At 34.1% G+C, this 18,304-nt stretch overlaps 1 protein-coding gene across 1 annotated transcript; it reads left to right on the forward strand.

The window, feature by feature from the left end:
- The first annotated feature begins 7,592 nt into the window (after positions 1-7,592).
- LOC120139847 (4-alpha-glucanotransferase DPE2-like) lies at positions 7,593-17,808 on the forward strand. Its single transcript, XM_039154964.1, has 23 exons — positions 7,593-7,703; positions 7,896-8,246; positions 9,651-9,768; positions 9,862-9,917; positions 10,035-10,162; positions 10,286-10,412; positions 10,507-10,703; positions 11,062-11,140; positions 11,238-11,276; positions 11,540-11,659; positions 11,751-11,852; positions 12,036-12,119; positions 12,282-12,524; positions 12,685-12,810; positions 12,917-12,991; positions 13,425-13,493; positions 14,469-14,588; positions 15,422-15,519; positions 15,650-15,809; positions 15,913-16,011; positions 16,963-17,160; positions 17,306-17,399; positions 17,493-17,808. Exons 2-23 carry the CDS (start codon positions 7,902-7,904, stop codon positions 17,636-17,638), a joined length of 2,823 nt encoding a protein of 940 aa, XP_039010895.1. The 5' UTR covers positions 7,593-7,703; positions 7,896-7,901; the 3' UTR covers positions 17,639-17,808.
- The last annotated feature ends 496 nt before the right edge of the window (positions 17,809-18,304 follow it).

Raw genomic sequence — 18,304 nt, forward strand, 5'->3', positions numbered from 1 at the left:
ATATGTTTTACATGACATGATATATATGTTATATGGTATACGTGAGTACCTGTTAAGGTATATGTAAAGATTATAATTGATTTACATGATGATATAATAACAAGTCTATCAGATATATAATATGGACATAAAAGATCATAGGAACAGGAGATAAGAGATATGAATGATAATGGCATATATGTATGTATGTATTTGTTACATATAACAATATATGAGTTGTAAGAAATGATTACTAGTAAATGTTTACATTATATGTTTATTGCCTCACTAAGTCATAGACTTAGCGTGTGATTGTTTCACACATAGGTTACAGAAGTGAGAAGAGTAAAGAGCAATGTGGAGCAAGACAGGTCAGTTCTCCTTACCGAAGGTCAGATCAGAAGAAACATGAATAATATGTATGTTAACAACTAAAGTTTTAGTTGGCATGTATTCAAAATAATGTATTGTATAAGCTCGGAATAGTTTTGTAAACGTTTTGAATAGGTTATAAGTTATAAAAGTTTTAAATTATTCACTACTTTTGTACAAGCAAAAGTTTTGAAAAGTCAATGTGATACCTCAGACTTGGATCCGGGTCAGATTCGGGTTGGGGGTGTTACACTATGGGGACTCCAGATAAATTCAGAGAGTGGATCCGCACATGCGTGACTACGCCGCATTTCTCAATAGCTTTTAATGGGATTTTAGCTGGTTATTTTGAAGGGGGTTCGAAGAGTTAGACAGGATGATCCATTATCACCTTTTTTGTTTGTATTGGCCATGAACATGCTATCTAGGATGTTGGATTTGGTGGCTGGTCATAGGATTTTCCAATTTCATCCAAAGTGTAAGAGGATAACGTTGCCACATTTGCGCTTTGCGGAAGATCTTCTTATTTTTGCAAAAAGGCTTGTTTGATTCCGTGCTTGGCATTCAATGTGTATTGGAGAAGTTTTATAAAATGTAGGGTTGAAAATGAATGCGACGAAATGTGAGATTTATGAGTATGGTGTTCCAATGGAGGAGTTGGAGCGCATTCATAGTGGCTTGGTTTAAAGTTGAGAAGCCTCATGTTCGATATTTGGGGTTTCCTTTAATGACAGGCTCTGAGTTGATTAAGTGTCTTTGTCTCTAATAATTTTGGTGTCGCCAGTTGGTTATGCCCAAGGCTGTTATAAGGAGGGTTGAACAGCTTTGTATGAGGTTCTTTTGGATGGGTTCAGACTCCCCCGACCATCGGTGCTAAGGTGAGTTGGAGTCGGATTTTCTCCTCAAATCGAAAGGTGGATTGGGTCTTAAGGACTTAGTGTCTTGGAATCGAGCATGTCTTCTTCAGTTGCTTCCGAAGCTTTTGGCTAATGAATGATCACTTTGGGTGGCCTGGGTGAAGTAGTATGTCTTTAAGAGGCTGATGTTTGGAGTTTTGTCTCGAAAACTAGGGTTAGTTAGAGTTTAAGGAAGATTCTTTCTCTTAGGGTGTGTTTGGTTCACGGAATAATGTAAAATTACCAGTGGGAATAAAAGATTACCAGGGAATAAGATTACTGGGAATGTTACATTACTGTGTTTGGTTGGTTTGGCAGGAATGTAAGATTACAGTGTTTGGTTGAAGGAATAAAAGATTACTGGAATATATATTTTACCAAATTATCCTTGTCTTATATTTTTAAAAAGTGAAATTCTAAATATTTAAATAAAATTATTTATATAAAATTCTATATGTTGATAATATAACTTGAGTATTTAAATATCATGTATTATTTTAATTTTAATTAATATTAAATTTTACATAATTTATGTAAAATATATTAAAATTTTACATCAACATTTAACTAAATGTTTACATTGTGGAAATTAGCTCCGGTTTATACGTAACACATTCATTAGGAGGTTTCTTGTATTTTTCAATCGATAAGGTTTACACTCTTCTATATACAATAATTTATCATAGATATTCATAATAATAAAAAGTTGTGAATTATTTTTGTTATCTAAGATATAATATTTATTATATCTTCTATATACAATAATTTATTTATTTATCTTTTATATTTATACTTAATTCTGCATACTTTATCATTATTATTTATCTCATGAATTTATATTACGATCTTTCCTACAAAATCAAATCATTTGCAAGCAAATAAAGAGGTTACAAATCTCAAAGTTGGTGGAACTGCAATCGAATATGCAACAGAATATACAAAATATACCACCAAATTAATCGTAATTTTGTAAGTGCCAACCTTTAACTCATACAAGTCATGAATATCCGTTTGCAAAAGAAAATGCCAAGATGGTCTACCATATTAAACTATATGCCTAGAGCAACGGATATGAAGGACAAAACTATTCATCAAATAGCTACAACTTCATCGAAAATCCTTCAATGAATTTGGATAACAGAGTTGGACCACCTTAAATTCTCATTCGAAAAAGAACATCTATAATTCTAGGGTGGGCATAACATTATTACGCTACGAACCTAAGGTAGCCAAATACTAGTACGAAACCAAATGAAAAATCAAAATGCACAAAAAATAAACACACACATTTTCCTTTTACATGATTTCACTATTTATAAGTAAATTTACTGAAGATGTGAGCGTCTGTTTTCAGGGATGGAACCAAGGACAGGTGGGGAGAGTCGTCCCCTTAAAACTTCAAATTAGTCTATATTTTTTATATTTTCTTTGTATTTCAATTGATAATTTATTTTACGCTTAAAATTTTATAAGTTCATCATCTCTTAAAATTTTTATAGTTCACTCCTGCATCCGTTAGCAAATTCAGAAGAAAGAGACAAACTGAGTATATAAAACTAAACTAGAAATCATCACAATCATACAACCTTGAAATTTATGCTATATATCAGTTACAACAAAACCAAGTTGAACAAAGATTGTAAAACAACAGCCAAATGCAAGTATTTAGATCAACAAATAGTTTCAAGATTAAATTAAAAAAGAAGCCATCCTCATCTTCGGTTAATCATTGACATCTTCTAATGCAGTGTAGATCATCCTGTCAAAAGCACATGAAAGTTCCCAGTTAGCACTAAAGATAAATATATATATATATATATGTTTACAGGGAGCATCTCGTATACTGTTAGCGAGACAAAAAATACCAGAATACATCAAAGAATATGAGAACGACGACATACACGAGTTTACAAATTCATTTCTTCTTTTCCCAATGAAGCAATTTGAATATCTTTGTAACATCTACCAGGTGTTGTTTTCGAGTGTAATTGATCACAGGAGTAAGTTAGGTAAACAACCTAAAGCATCCATGATTTTAGCACTACTCAACAAATTATAGTCTACTAGTTTTATTATTCACAAGGCTCACTTTTCTATGTGGATTCGATACTTCTTAACAAAAGCACAAAGTTTGTTTTAAACAAGAATTATCTTTTAAGGCTTTGACAACCTATCAAATTGTAACCAAAATGAGAATCTCGAATCCATCTAACTTGGCAGAAGAGAGTGATAATATTGTTTTTGACTTGCAAAACTAAGCATTCCAAATTATATTGTTTCCATCTATTGATAAACATTTCCCATAAGATGAATCAGATTTTCTTTACAATTAGTGCTTCAAGGGATAAGTCTTTAAACCAAGAGAGAGCAAGAGGTAAACAAAACAAAAAATAAGCTACTCATCAATATGTGTATTAACTGCAATGGGTTTCCTGCAAGGTATAGGCATATAAGAAAATTTCAATTTTCATTAGGTTCCAATGCTACCTATATTAAGCTATTTAACTATCCTTTGATGAATATCTTTGGATAGGTTAAAAGTTAATCTTAAGAGCCACAAGGCCCAAAACTCATCAATCACATCATCAAACGAGCTCTCAAAGTCGGGACTAAATAGAATTGATCGACCAGACAGAGGTATAATTCCTGATCGACAAAGGTTGCCAGTCCAACATATATGATAAATCATAGAATTGCATATAAATTGTATTTATTCTCTTATATTTCTGTGCCCTAATTTAATTTACAAGTCGATATTTTATCAGAAATTTATGTTTTGCAGGTATTTGGACATGTTAGATATAATCTCTACCATAAACAAGAATTTTAGTAGAATTAGGACAAAGATCACATGGATGAGACTTCTCCTTCGATTTAAACTTTAATAAGAGCGTGAACTTCCCAAGCCATCGCCGTCGTGTAGGAGACGCCCTATAATTCTGGCATCTTCCCCGACATACTATAAAAATTACTTGAAAAAATATATTCCGACTACCACTATTTTGGGAAAATTTTCCCACATCCGTAATTGGCTGATTTTGCCACAGAACAAATATGGATGAACAATAACATCATCAATGCGTTAAACAATATATATATTTCAGTTTTCAAACTTGATTCCAAGAATCAAAACTTCAACCCCAAATCACCAAACAACATACCATTTTGTTCAACGAAATTCAACATACCCAGATAAATGCACACAAATAAAATAAAGAATCTACAAAAATAATCAATACCCACCATAGAGAAAGAAATGCCCAGAAAAGAAGAAAGATTAGAAAAGGGGGATTGACCTGAAATACGAGGATAACGAGGAGGGCAACAAGGATGAAGAAAGAAAAAAACCATATGAAGAGATCTACCATGCCTCTCTTTCTCTTCCTTTTGTCACTACCTTGGATTTGTTGCTTCGATGATAACAATAAGAAGAAGCTACGCCGGGTGACAAATGCACACGAGTTTTTCCCCTGATGGTACACGGAAAAGAAAACAAGAACCAAAGAAACCCAGGCTAGGAAATGAAAATGGGAACCAAAGTAGTAATGGACAGCTCCTCGCAGCAACTCTTGCCAAATCGAAGAAGAAGATTTTGTTTCAGCCAGAAGCAAGCGGGGAGAATGGTATTTTAGAGAGCGGGGATGGGAATAAATAAATACCTAAGGAAGATGAGAGATTAACATTCCCAGTAAAACAGGAAAAAGATACCACTATTGGTATTCAGTTTTTACCCTCATTTGGGAATGTGGCCATCCAAACGTGGGCATCTTTAACCCGGAAAAAAAGATTACTCCCAGGAATAAAATATTCCATGAACCAAACGAGGCCTTAGGGATATTGTAAGGCCCTTGTTTGGAGCTGTTGGTTCATCCCCTGTTCGGACCAGGTGGATTTGGTAGGAGTTGAAGGTGAAAAGAATATGGTTCCATGGCAGAAGCTAGTATGGTTTCCTCTTCACATTCCTAGACATATTTCTTGGTTGGCGTTGTTGGATCGACTGGCTACTAAAGACAAACTGTGACGCATTGGTATAATTTTGGAGGGTGTGTGCGTTTTATGTGGAGTGGCAGAGGAGTCTAGAAATCACATGTTCTTTGAATGTAATTTTTTGGTAAGTGTTTAGAAGACCATTTTGGCTTGGTGGGGATTGCGGCGTGGGAGCCTCGGTTGGGAAAATGAGTTGTAGCGGGCACTTTCAAAAGGGAAGGGTAATTCTATTTCTTCTTTTAGGTTTAAGATTACTTGGAATGCTTTTATGTATTTTATTTGGGGAAGAGAAAAATAGAAGAAACTTTAGAAAGTTTTATAGAAATGATGAGGAATTGCTTGGTTGTATTGAGGAAATTGTGCATGTGAAACTAATTAGGAGGACTATATCAAGGACTGTATAAGGTTGTATAGTGTGGGCTTATAGGTTTTGGTTTGGTTGGTTTGTTGATTGTTGCACTTTGCTGCTTTGTTTTTATTTGGATTTAATACATACATTTTATTCCAAAAAAAATTAAAATCTAATAATTGAGTAATTTCTGTTAAAGGGCGAGAATTTAGTAAAATTAAAAACCAAAATAGAAATTCACAATCAACACTATTTTGTTGAATATGTTAAACGCCATGTTTTTGTAAAATTAAAACTCGAAACAAAATCAATTTCTGTTGAACGACGGAAATTTAATAAATTAAAATCTGAAATGGAACCAACTTCTATTAAACAATGAGAATTTAGTAAACTAAATTCCAAAACAGAAATATATCTCTAATAAAAAAATTAAAAAAATCGAAGATTACACTTCTTTGAATTCTTGATCGAAATTCGTTAATTTCGTGGTTGCGATCTAAGCTCGAGTCATCAAATTATGGATTAAAGCCACAGTGCAGAACCACAAAGGAAGGCTCAAGGCGCGTGCAAAGAAATGGATATTAGGCATTTGTAATGGCAAAAAATAAACATGTTACCCCATATCAATTTTAAACAAATTAACGACACAATAGATTTGCAAACAATGTCTCATTAACATGTGCAACAAACTCTTGAAAAATATGAATTTCCAGATTGCAAACCTGAATTGATAATCCGATACAATACACATACATTATCAAATAGCATACTTTTATTACGAGCATATCCATTCTTTCTCCACATAGCATTTATTAGTGACGATTATATATATATATATATATGGATTCAAATGAAAAAGGCGTTACCTTTCCTTGAGATGGCCAGGAAAAGGGGTTACCTTTGATGCAATTTGTAATTTTGGGTTCTACGTACATTTAGGATTCCAAAATGTGTTCTAGTGATAGGCTTGAACACTTTATTGACTTGAAGTGTGATAGGTTTTCTCTGCACGCCAGTCATATGTTCATGCCCTATTTACTTCGTCTTGTTTTTTTAAAAAATATGTATCGATTTCCTCTCGGATAAAAAAATAAAAACTAAAATCTGTTTTAAGATTGTTATATAAAATATTAATCTGAAATAAAAATAAATTTTTTTCTAAGTTTTGATATGACAGTTTTGAGTGATTTCATGAGATGATTCATATAACACGAGAAATATCCAAAATAACATAATATAAGGATAAAGAACGAACTATACCTATTCATTGATATAAGGATAAATGTCTATCGAATCAACATCATCGTCCCTTAACTAATCAAAGAAGAATGAACCCTTCCAACTATCCTCAGAAGCAATATCCAAAATAACATAATATACACAATCGATGACACCAATACAATATTCACCCTATTATGTTTGATCTGAATCGAATTCGTCACAAGATTATTATACACACGTAATGTCAAATTCGATATTTATTTCATATTCATCATACTTGATAGTTACACTTCTCTATCACAGTTAATAAAGTCAATCTAATCAATAAAATGATCACCATTTTATAAACTCATTCACCGAAGAATTTATTGTTGAAAATTACACGATAAAAAGAGGTATTAATTCAAAAATTAATCTGAAAAACTGCTAAATAAAGATTAACTTTTTAAAGGTGATATTTGAGTTCATAATATAAGAGTTAATCCTATATTTTATAATTTTTTTTAGGAAAAATGAACAAGAAGATGATTTGATAGTTTGTTTTTTTGTTGGCAGAGAGATTTGACGGTTTATACTTTTTGGGTTGATATTACACGGTTTATATTAATCTGCGTATTAATATCAGATCGAGCCACACGATGCTTGCTAAAAGAGAAAAAGAAGTTGACCAAAGTAACGTGTCGCCTCTCCCGTGATGATTGTAATTGCAAATTGCAATTTTCAGATTTGCACCGCTTCTCTTTTCTTTCCCAAACACCACACATCCACCATTCTCACTAAATGATAAAAGAGATAATTTCTTCTTCTCCAGATTCCTCTCGTCTCTACTTCTATTGCTAATTCTTCACCACCATTGCTTTTCACTCAAGATTGTTGCCCAACTTTCAATCTAAGCAAAGGTGACTCTCTCTCTCTCTCTCTCTCTCTCTCTCTCTCTCTCTCTCTCACACACACACACACACACAGCTTTCTTTTTATTCCTCATTTATGTGAATTCGAAATATTAGACCACTTAATTTCAGCTTGTTGTTTAGTTTTCCATAATCTGGGAAATAGTGTTTGGTTTTGGTTCTGGGTGTAATTTATTTCAGGGAGAGATGGGGTATTCGGGATTGTCTTCATCAACAAAGTCTGTGAAAATCACGTTCAGAATACCGTATTACACGGAATGGGGTCAATCCCTGTTGGTGTGCGGCTCCGAACCAATGCTTGGTTCGTGGAACATTAAGAAAGGGTTGCTGCTGAGCCCTGTTCATCTAGGGGACGAGCTCATTTGGACCGGAACCATTGCGGTGCCAGTTCAGTTCAATTGCGACTACCGTTATTATGTGGTGGATGATGCCAGAAATGTGCTGAGATGGGAGATGGAAAACAAGCGTAGCTTGTCCTTGCCTCCTTTTTGTCAGGAGGGTCAAATTGTTGATCTTCATGATTTTTGGCAGGTGTTACTCTCGTTTGATTCCTCCCTCCCCCACTTTTTTAGCTTCTTTCCATATGAATATTCTAAAACACTTATTTTTTCTTTGGTTGGAAAGTGCATATAAAAGCAGTAGCTACATTAATATCAGTACTTTGTTGGTATCAATATTCTTTTTTTGTAGATCTTCTGACCCGGAAGACTGATATGCTTTTTTCTAGACTATGTTGATATCGGATTTTATGTTTATACTTTACTCAGTTTTTTGTTGTTCTGCACTTGTACCTGTGGAAGTATAGAGTAAACAAATAGTTAAGCCGGAATTTGGCATTATAAATCAATTCAATGGCAAATGTTCCTCTAATTCCCTATTTTTCTTTTCAGTTGCTTGCAAAACAGCAGTTTTATCAGTGAAAGTAGGAAAGTCGCCAATAAAAACCCTTTTCTTTTATCCTACTATGGGTTGGTTGGTTTTCTGTTTTGGATGCATTCAGCTTTGACCAGTTATAACAGTACAAGAAATCTTTTAGTTTATGCTGATGGAACAAACTATTGCAACTTATTCTTGATTTTATTGTTGGACTCAATAAAGTTTAAGCTATTTCATGCATATATCTTGGGCAATTCTGCCTCTTTTCCGTCATTTTCCTCTGTAGTTCGGCAGCTTTGCATCCTTTATCTATTTCAAATAACAATTATATCTTCACCTTCCTGGACTTTAAATGGTAAAAATTTAAGCTACTAGGTTTTCCTTTTTCCATATTCTTCTGCCTCTTTTTGGGAAATGGATCAGAGGTGTCAGTATTAATCTCGGGCTATGTTCTGGCAAGGTTGAATCTGAACGTATCTGCATGCCTTTTGATCTTGGATTTTATGTATTCTTTTTTTTTTAACCAATCAAGTCCAGTGAACATATAGCAATTCTGAGAAATATTGCGAACTGAAAATAAAGGACCACTGGGTTGAAGGGTTCTATGATGTAGGACAAAGTTGAATGTCACTGGAGTTCTCTGTTTGTTTTTAAGTCTTGATCTTTGGTCTATGTGATGGCTGCATAGCAAGCCATCGCTAATGTTAATGCTCAGGATACAGCTACACTCTTTGCTAATGAATATTGCTTTATCAACGTCAATCTGGAGTCTGGACTTTTTATGAGCCAACTTGATCCAAATTTTGTGAAATTTATTTTCTATCATCTTACCTTTCCTAAAGGTTCTATTTTCTTGAGCCTATTGTCATGTATCAAATGGTTTAGTTAGAAGGGTTCAGTATGAAAGATGATGCTAACATATATCTTTAAGATAGTTCTTGAACAATTTTGGTTTTTTGTGAAGAACTGTTATTTTTCAAAGGTTGCTTTCTTGTATTTGTAATGGATGGTATATTGACATTTGGAACTGATTGTCAAATTTTGTATTAACAAATCCAGACTGGCAGTGATGCTCTTCCATTCAGAAGCGCCTTTAAAGATGTCATATTTTGCAAAACATCTACCTCAAATATTAATAGTCCAGAAGTAGTCCTTCAGGACAAATTGGATCAGGAAGGTATTGCACCATCTCTCCTTTTATTTCCTATAGAGGAGGGTGGATTGGAATTGAGCTAATCCATTATTGTTATGAAATTTGAATTTGATACAGATTCAATCCTTGTACGTTTTAAAATCTGCTGTCCAAATGTAGAAGAAGGCACTTTGGTTCGTATTCTTATTCCCAAAGGAGTTCTAGGGTGATTAATTGCTACTTTAAAATTTCGGTTGATGTTCCATAAGTCTTTTAGCTGCATCCGTTCATGATGCTGGACTATTGCACAGGTTTATGTGATTGGTAGCACTATGAAGTTGGGGCAATGGAAGGTTCAGGATGGACTAAAGCTGCATTATACTGGTGAATATATCTGGGAAGCATACTGTTTAATTCCAAGGGTTGATTTTCCAATAAGATATCCTTTTTTTTAGATATGTTATTCTAATTTAAAGGTATTCTTTTTATATAGTTCTCTAGTTTGTTTATTTTGGTCCTTGTGTTCCAAACATCCTTTTCTCTTCCTTGACAAGTTTTCCACTTATAAGTACTGTAAATATGGCAAGAATGGAAGTCTTTCATTGGAAATTTCTTCACCTAGGGAGCTCTGTGTTGGTTTCAGTAAAAGTCAGCGGCAGTACATTTTTCTTTCAGATGGCATGCTGAGGGTACAAAATTGAGGATACCTTAATTGTTAAGTGAATACTATGATGAACTTTTGAAGTGGTCTTGATGGTACTTGTGCATCAATCGGGATTGTAGGAAATGCTTTGGCGAGGTGCTGGTGTTGCTATTCCCATGTTCTCTGTCCGCTCAGAAGCTGATCTTGGTGTTGGAGAATTCCTTGACTTGAAGTTACTTGTTGACTGGGCAGTGGAGTCTGGATTCCATTTAGTTCAGCTTCTACCTATCAATGATACATCTGTACATGGGATGTGGTGGGATTCATATCCATACAGGTAACCCTGCAAATGTGATAGTAGATAGCAGGCTCAAACTAGTTCCTCACTAGAAGTTCTCCCACCTTTTATATTTACATTCTGGAAGGCCAGAGCTGATATGTTCAATTTAAACTTGTAAACTACTGTATGTTTTCTGCTCAACAACTCTGTTTGCATCCACTTATATTCATTTTCAGGTTGCAGTTTCTTTCTGATTTTAGTTTCTCCTGTTTTCCACCTTTCAACAGGAGTAGGATTGTATCTTATTTGAAACCATTAAATGCATTGATTGCTTTAAAAGAGTGCTTATTATTGGTTACTGAGTCTTATATTCCAATGCTAAATTTTCAATAGTATTCTTTTATTTCTTTGCCAGTTCATTGTCCGTGTTTGCTTTACATCCATTGTACCTGAGAGTACAAGCCCTTTCAAAAAATATGCCAGAGGATATCAAGGTAGAATGACAGCCTGTTCAACATTAATTATTTAATTTCGTGTTACTGATAGATCTTTGTATCTTTAAAATTACCATGTTAATTCTTTTCCTTTCAGAATGAGATTAGAAATGCCAAAGAACGCCTAGATAGAAAGGTAACCCCCTTCTACTATTTTCTAATTTTTTTGTTTGAGGAAATATATTTTACTTGATTTCTGCTTGTTTTAAATATACAATGGGATTGCCAGAAAAACAGTTCTGGAAAATAAGGTGATGGATGTTAGAGGTTGTTAACTATCCTATGGTAATTGACTGATGAGCACACCAAGGTCTTTCATGTTCCCATAATAGTTGAGTAATTATGTTTTCCACATTTATGATTATAAAGATTCTAACACTGTACATTCTGTGTATGCAGGATGTTGATTATGAGGCTACTCTAGCTACCAAATTGTCAATTGCCAAGAAAGTCTTCCTCAAAGAAAAGGATTTGATACTGAACAGCAGTTCCTTCCATAAATATTTTTCTGAGAATGAGGTCTGTCAACTTTTGATTGCCTACAAATTACCAAGTTTGTTAATTTCAAACATATCATGACTATTCTGACTGTACTTTTAATTGGTAAAAGGAATGGTTAAAACCGTATGCTGCTTTCTGTTTCTTGCGGGACTTTTTTGAAACATCTGATCACAGTCAATGGGGTCGTTTTTCTAGTTATTCTAAGGACAAGGTAAAGATCCGTCTAACTTCAACTTTAACTTCTGATTTGAGCTTGGAGGAATAAAGTTAAAATTGTCCTGTCCATCCATTCAAAGTTTTAACTATTCTTTTTTTCCACCTTTGACTTTATTACTTATACAAGTGTCTATTTCTTAACATTTATTACAAGAATTTTCACTCTCCTTTTCATCAGCTTGAGAAACTTGTCACGAAAGATGCTTTGCACTATGATACCATCTGCTTTCATTTTTATCTGCAGTTCCACTTGCATTTGCAGGTAAGTTAAATTAATTTCAATATGGTTTGCATCTGTCTGTATATATATATATATATTATATGTATGTGTGTTTTGGTGTATAATCACTGTTTTATTTTCTATTTGTTTTGGTTCAATAAAATACTCATTTGGTGTTTTATTACTGTCTAATTTAATGGACAGTTGTCAGAAGCTGCAGAATATGCAATAAGTAAAGGGGTGGTTTTGAAAGGAGACCTTCCTATTGGGGTTGACAGGAATAGTGTTGATACCTGGGTCTATCCAAATTTGTTCCGCATGAACACCTCTACTGGGGCTCCTCCAGATTATTTTGACAAAAATGGCCAGAATTGGGGGTTTCCTACTTATAATTGGGAGGAAATGTCCAAAGACAACTATGCTTGGTGGCGTACTCGCCTTACACAGGTTTTTCTATTTCCTTTTTTCGTTTGCAGTTTCTTCTTAACTTTTACCCCAAAATCAATAAGTTGTTTGCTTTAATGCTGTTTTAAGGACAGAGTATGTCTTTTCTTTCTTTCTTTCTTTTTTGCTGAAATTTTTATAATTTTCTTTGCTTCCATTGCAGATGGGAAAGTACTTTACAGCTTATAGGATAGACCATATCTTAGGCTTCTTTAGAATTTGGGAACTCCCAGACCATTCTATGACTGGTCTAATTGGAAAGTTCCGTCCATCTATCCCTCTAAGCCAGGTAACAAAATTACAATTCCTTGAAGTATGCAAAGGTTCTTCTGGTATATAACAACTAAGGGGAATCAAATTGCTCTAGTTGTAACTGAATAATGCTTCGATTTCAGGAAGAACTTGAAAGAGAGGGTATATGGGACTTTGATCGATTGGCACGCCCTTATGTTCGAAAAGAGTTTTTAGAGGTAGAGAAAAAATACATTTGTGTTTCAAATTAGTGTCTCATGGAGAATATGGACTTTGTGCGTTTTTAATTGGCTAAATATCTTTTTCATTTTATGTTAACCAAATGTTCACTTTGAAGATGGTCAATTTTCTTTCAAATCAGAACGTTTCATTTCGATTATATCCTTCGTGAAAAAAGTGTGATTATGAATAGTTAGTATTTGGTGGTAACCTGTAACATGGATTTGCATCAGCTGGTTCCGTCTAAACATTTTCATCAATTTCCCCCTAATGTATAAGATCTATAAGGTTCAAAACTAACTTGAGAGAAATGATAGGTGGAATATAAAAAGAAGAATTTGGTAAATGTTAGATTCCAAAATTAACACTTTTCTAAAAACCAGTTTAGTATCAGAAAGTAACATATGCATATTTCTCTTTCTTTGATTTCAGGAAAAATTTGGAGATTCATGGACTTTGATTGCTGCAATTTTTTTTGACCAGTATCTGGACCGATATGAGGTGATGGTCATACTCTAATTGCTATATGCGTGTGTATTTTATTTCATTCTTTCACTCAACTCTGGTAGTTTTTCTTCTTCTTTTTTCAGCCTCTTGAACTTGTCTGTTTAAGTGATTTCATGCCAACTTTTTGAACCTTGAATGACCATGTTGACTCACCTAATTGGAGAAAGGAAATGCTAATTACCAACTGTTTATGGATTCATTCATTTTGATATTGTTGGCTATGTTGATTAATTTTCAAATGAATGAACAAGATGGGATTCAACAGGATTTGAGAAAATATGATTATTAATGTGTGCAAATATTTTGATTAACATGTCTCAGGAAATCAAATCATGGAATTCTTTTCTTTAATGATGCATATCAACTGTAGTTAGAATTTCCATTTTCTTTGGTGGATTCCAAAATACAATGCATTTAATACATAGTTATATTAATTTTTCATCACTAGATTGAATTACCTGTGAATATCTCCTTCGTTAACCATTTACAATTTTACTTCTTTTTCTGGAGTTTTATCTGGTAGTAAATTGCTTGCCGGTTCATTCCTGTCGATTTGTTCATCTGTTTGAATTTTGACATTCAGGGAATCGATTTAAGAAAACGTAATTTCTCCTACACTGTCAATCTATGAGATATATCCTGTAAACAAACATTCTGAAACTAAATATTAAAAGACAAATGCACAATGAGATTGGTGAATTTTAATGGACAATAGATCCTCTGGTTTATTCTGAAAAGTTTAGGACTTTTTCTCCCATTGATTCCTCTTGTTATTTGAGAGTACTTTTAGCTGTTTTTGTTGTGAAACATCTACTTCTATTGCTAAAATGCATCATAATCGGCATCCTTCATTGAGTTAGTTGTCACCATTTGGTTTTTAACGAGTTCATGGTATAAGTGTTGTTAATTTGAAGATCAGGTTTTCGGAATTTACTTTCAATCAATTTTGTTGTTTCCATGAAATTCTAGTTCAAGGAGGACTGCAACACTGAGAAAAAAATTGCTGCCAAGCTTAAGTCATGTGCAGAAAGGTCCTTGTTGCCAGACAATGAAGATAAGATACGTCGTGATCTATTTGATCTTCTAAAGGTAGTATAATCTATATCTATACTTTATACAAACATGTTTATGAGGCAAAAATATTTTTGAAGACTACATTGTGCTTTTACTTATAGTTGAATTCCAATTATGTCGTTCTTATTATTAATAAAAATAATGTCTGTTGACTAATAGAGTTATCCTATCAGGATAAAACAATCCTTCATGAAGTGATAAATCTTAAAGCTTAGTCAACTTAACAAAGTATCATATAAGATAGAATAATTACATACAATTTTATTGTTGAAAACAATTATTAGAGCACAAAATTGACAGAATGCTTGTTTTACTACTGTAACTTGTATATTCTGTTATTTAGTTAAGAAGAACTAACACATAATAGTGCACCAGCAAACTGCATGTCAAGTAAAGCTGTTATGTCATAAGGATTCTTTGATATTGATTATTCCCGGAAACTTCTTGTTGTCAAATAAGATGCATGCACCAAACCTGAGGTCCTTTTTCTTCTTTCTCTTTTGGATGTTCCATTTTTTATTCATCCTATTAGACTTCATTGTCCAATCAATTCCTTTTGCAGAACATAGTTCTTCCAATTCAGAGGATGCAAGAAATCTCTATTTCAGTATAAATCTTGAAGATAGTTAAAGTATTTTATAAAACATCATGGTTCACATACAAATTGCATTTTAGGTAAAAACTAGTACGTCCAACAGATCAATTGATATAGATTCAGCACATTTGTCTTTGTCAAATAAGAAGCATGTGCTGGAACCTCTGAGTTTTTTTTTCTTTTCAATTTTTGGATGTTCAATACTTTTTAGTCCTAATCTTGAACTTAATTGTTCAACCAAATTCTTATGCAGAACATAGTTCTTATCAGAGATCCAGAACATGCAAGAAGTTTTTATCCCCGTTTTAATCTTGAAGATACTTCTAGTTTTGTAGATCTTGATGATCACAGGTAGTATGAGGATATTGCGTCAGTTTTTCTTGGTTACGTATTCAAAATCCTAATTTATTCTGTTTAAAGCCTTTTTTGTTCTTGAAAACTCATTAATCATTGACCTCTAACTGTTTGTCACGTTATATAGCAAAAATGTTCTGAAGAGATTGTATTATGATTACTATTTCCAACGGCAAGAAAAGTTGTGGCGGCAAAATGCTCTAAAGACCCTACCTGTGCTCCTGAATTCGTCAAATATGCTAGCTTGTGGGGAAGATCTGGGCCTTATTCCCGCATGTGTTCATCCTGTATGTTTTCAACCTTTCCCATTCTCAGCCTGGCTGTCCCCTCCCTCTCCACTTCCTATACTTTGAATATATTCCTTCATTGTAATTTTCTTTCTAAATGCAGGTTATGCAAGAACTTGGCCTAATTGGCTTGCGTATTCAACGAATGCCCAGTGAACCAGATCTTGAATTCGGTATTCCTTCTCAGTACAGCTACATGACGGTAAGAGCCAAAATCACATTGATATGAATTGCACTTTAAGTGTCACGTGGCAGGGGAAATATTGGGATAATTTATTTTATGTAACTTCTAAAGTAATCCACATCCACTTTTGCACAATGAAAGATATATACCAAAGGTTGTGAAAAGTAGACTGACATGTGTCAAACTATATGCTGAAAAATATGGCATGCCTGAATTAGCTTCATTGGACAGAACAGTGTCTGCGACATTTCCTTCTGGTGTAATGAAAGTGTCGTCTTACTCCAGTTGTATCAATACTGGATAGGAACTTAATGCTACTATGCCTAAAAATATGGTGCAAGTATATTATTATCAACACTAAAGACAGTATCACATCATCTGCATAGTGATGGTATGTATCATCAAGGATTACTATTAGAAAGAGCCATTGAAGCTTTGTCTTGATGGAAAACGCGGAAGCCTTGTTCAAGGTCCCATGATTTGTGAGTTTGGGCCAACTTTATGTTGGATTTTTCGAATTGGTCGATGAGGCATTATCTCTGTTAACACAACATATAGAGTTCAAATCATGTCAGCTTGAATGGATCAAGCTGGATTGGGAGAATCCCCATAATGGATCTCAGCAGTACCCAAATCCAAATCAGTATGTCAATAGGATACCGGATGGTTATAGCAAAAAAAAATGGCTATTCCTTTCAGTGATTTCTTACATATGATCTATTGGCTTGAGTATGATTCTAAACTTCATTGAAATATATGATAGACTGAACGTATGGAGGAGGGATAATAAGTGATATTTGCTCCCTAAAGCATGTAATATCTTGCTAGCCAAGTTTTTTCTTTTTCTTATGTTCCCTAATCTCTAAGCTTCGCTGAACTCTACTGATTCCTTCCTTTACTCTATGCATTTAAATTGGTTCTCATAAAAGAAATGATTTATTAAGAATTGAGTATGACAATATGTTTCAGGTATGCGCTCCATCATGTCATGACTGTTCTACCCTGCGTGCCTGGTGGGAAGAAGATGAAGAGAGACGGCGCCGGTTTTTCAACTCTGTGATGGGGTGTGATGGGTTACCGCTAGATCGATGTGTTCCAGATGTGGTACACTTCTTCATAAGGCAGCATGTTGAAGCTCCATCGATGTGGGCAATTTTCCCCCTTCAGGTCTGTGATAAAAAGTTGGTAGCAGCCTCTTGAAACCCAAGTTGATGCCGAACAAACTAAAATACATGTTTTTTACTTGTATTTTTCTTGCAAGCATTACAATGTCTGGTATAGAAGTGTCTAAAACCGTAGGTTTCATGATCAGGATTTGTTAGCCCTTAAAGAAGAGTACACGACTCGCCCAGCCGCAGAGGAGACGATAAATGACCCTACAAATCCAAAGCACTATTGGAGATACCGTACGTAACTCATTCCACCTGACATTCTTCTAAGTTGGTTTGATATGATATTACTCTCAACATTATTTACTCTTAATCCTGCTTCTAACTCAGGTGTTCATGTTACAATGGAATCCTTGATGGAGGATAAAGAGCTTAAAGCCACCATCAAAGATCTCATATCGGGGAGCGGCCGATCGTATCCTCGTGGTGAAGATGTAAAGCAACTGAGTCGAGAAACAGCGGCGATAGCTTTGTAGAAGCAGCAGGACCATGTCAGTAATGCGGAAATGATTGGAAGCATCATGTAAGCCTACTATTCTATATAACTGACAAGTATTACATGCAAAAGTGATGTATGCTCTGCCACTTAAAAGACTGCCAATGGTGGTGATGATTGGTTTATCTTTCAAAATAAAGATTGTTATCCTAAGCTCGTTACTTAGGAATTCTAGTTTACCAAGTAAACCTCGTCTATTGTGGAAGAAAATAAATTTTAAAAAATAGATTTTGATTCCGGAAATAATACCAGTTGTGTAATTCACGACTATATTTTGAAGTTTACTATCTTGTTAGTTGACTGTTTAGGTTAAATTTTAAATATCGATAGAGAAGAAGGAAGTGAGCTTTTCTTTCCACTCTTTAGGTTTATGACGGAGAAAATATCTAAAATATATGTTAATTTGAAATTTTTAGAGGCCGATTCTCTCTGCTCGCTCTCCTTCAGGCATTCCTTTGAATTCATTTTTGAGAGAGGAAACATGATTAAAAATTTGAACCTGATGATATTTCTTATTTTGGATACAAGAATTATAAGCATCTTGATAGCCTTTAAGATTTTCAACTAAAGGGAAGTTGCAGAGAATAGCTTGTAAATGTTCAAGAAATTGTTTAATTAAACAAAAAAACATTTTTCTAATAATTTA

This window comes from Hibiscus syriacus, unplaced genomic scaffold (genome assembly GCF_006381635.1).
Source record: "Hibiscus syriacus cultivar Baekdansim isolate YM2019G1 unplaced genomic scaffold, ASM638163v2 tig00110776_pilon, whole genome shotgun sequence".
Classification (NCBI taxonomy): domain Eukaryota; kingdom Viridiplantae; phylum Streptophyta; class Magnoliopsida; order Malvales; family Malvaceae; genus Hibiscus; species Hibiscus syriacus.

Bases quoted from the DNA above. Each gene is read 5' to 3' on its own strand.
- LOC120139847 (XM_039154964.1), top strand. From the start codon at position 7,902: ATGGGGTATTCGGGATTGTCTTCATCAACAAAGTCTGTGAAAATCACG. The intron at 10,413-10,506 runs GTACAAAATTGA...TCGGGATTGTAG, and splicing joins TTTCAGATGGCATGCTGAGG to GAAATGCTTTGGCGAGGTGC. The intron at 11,853-12,035 runs GTAAAGATCCGT...CCTTTTCATCAG, and splicing joins CTAGTTATTCTAAGGACAAG to CTTGAGAAACTTGTCACGAA.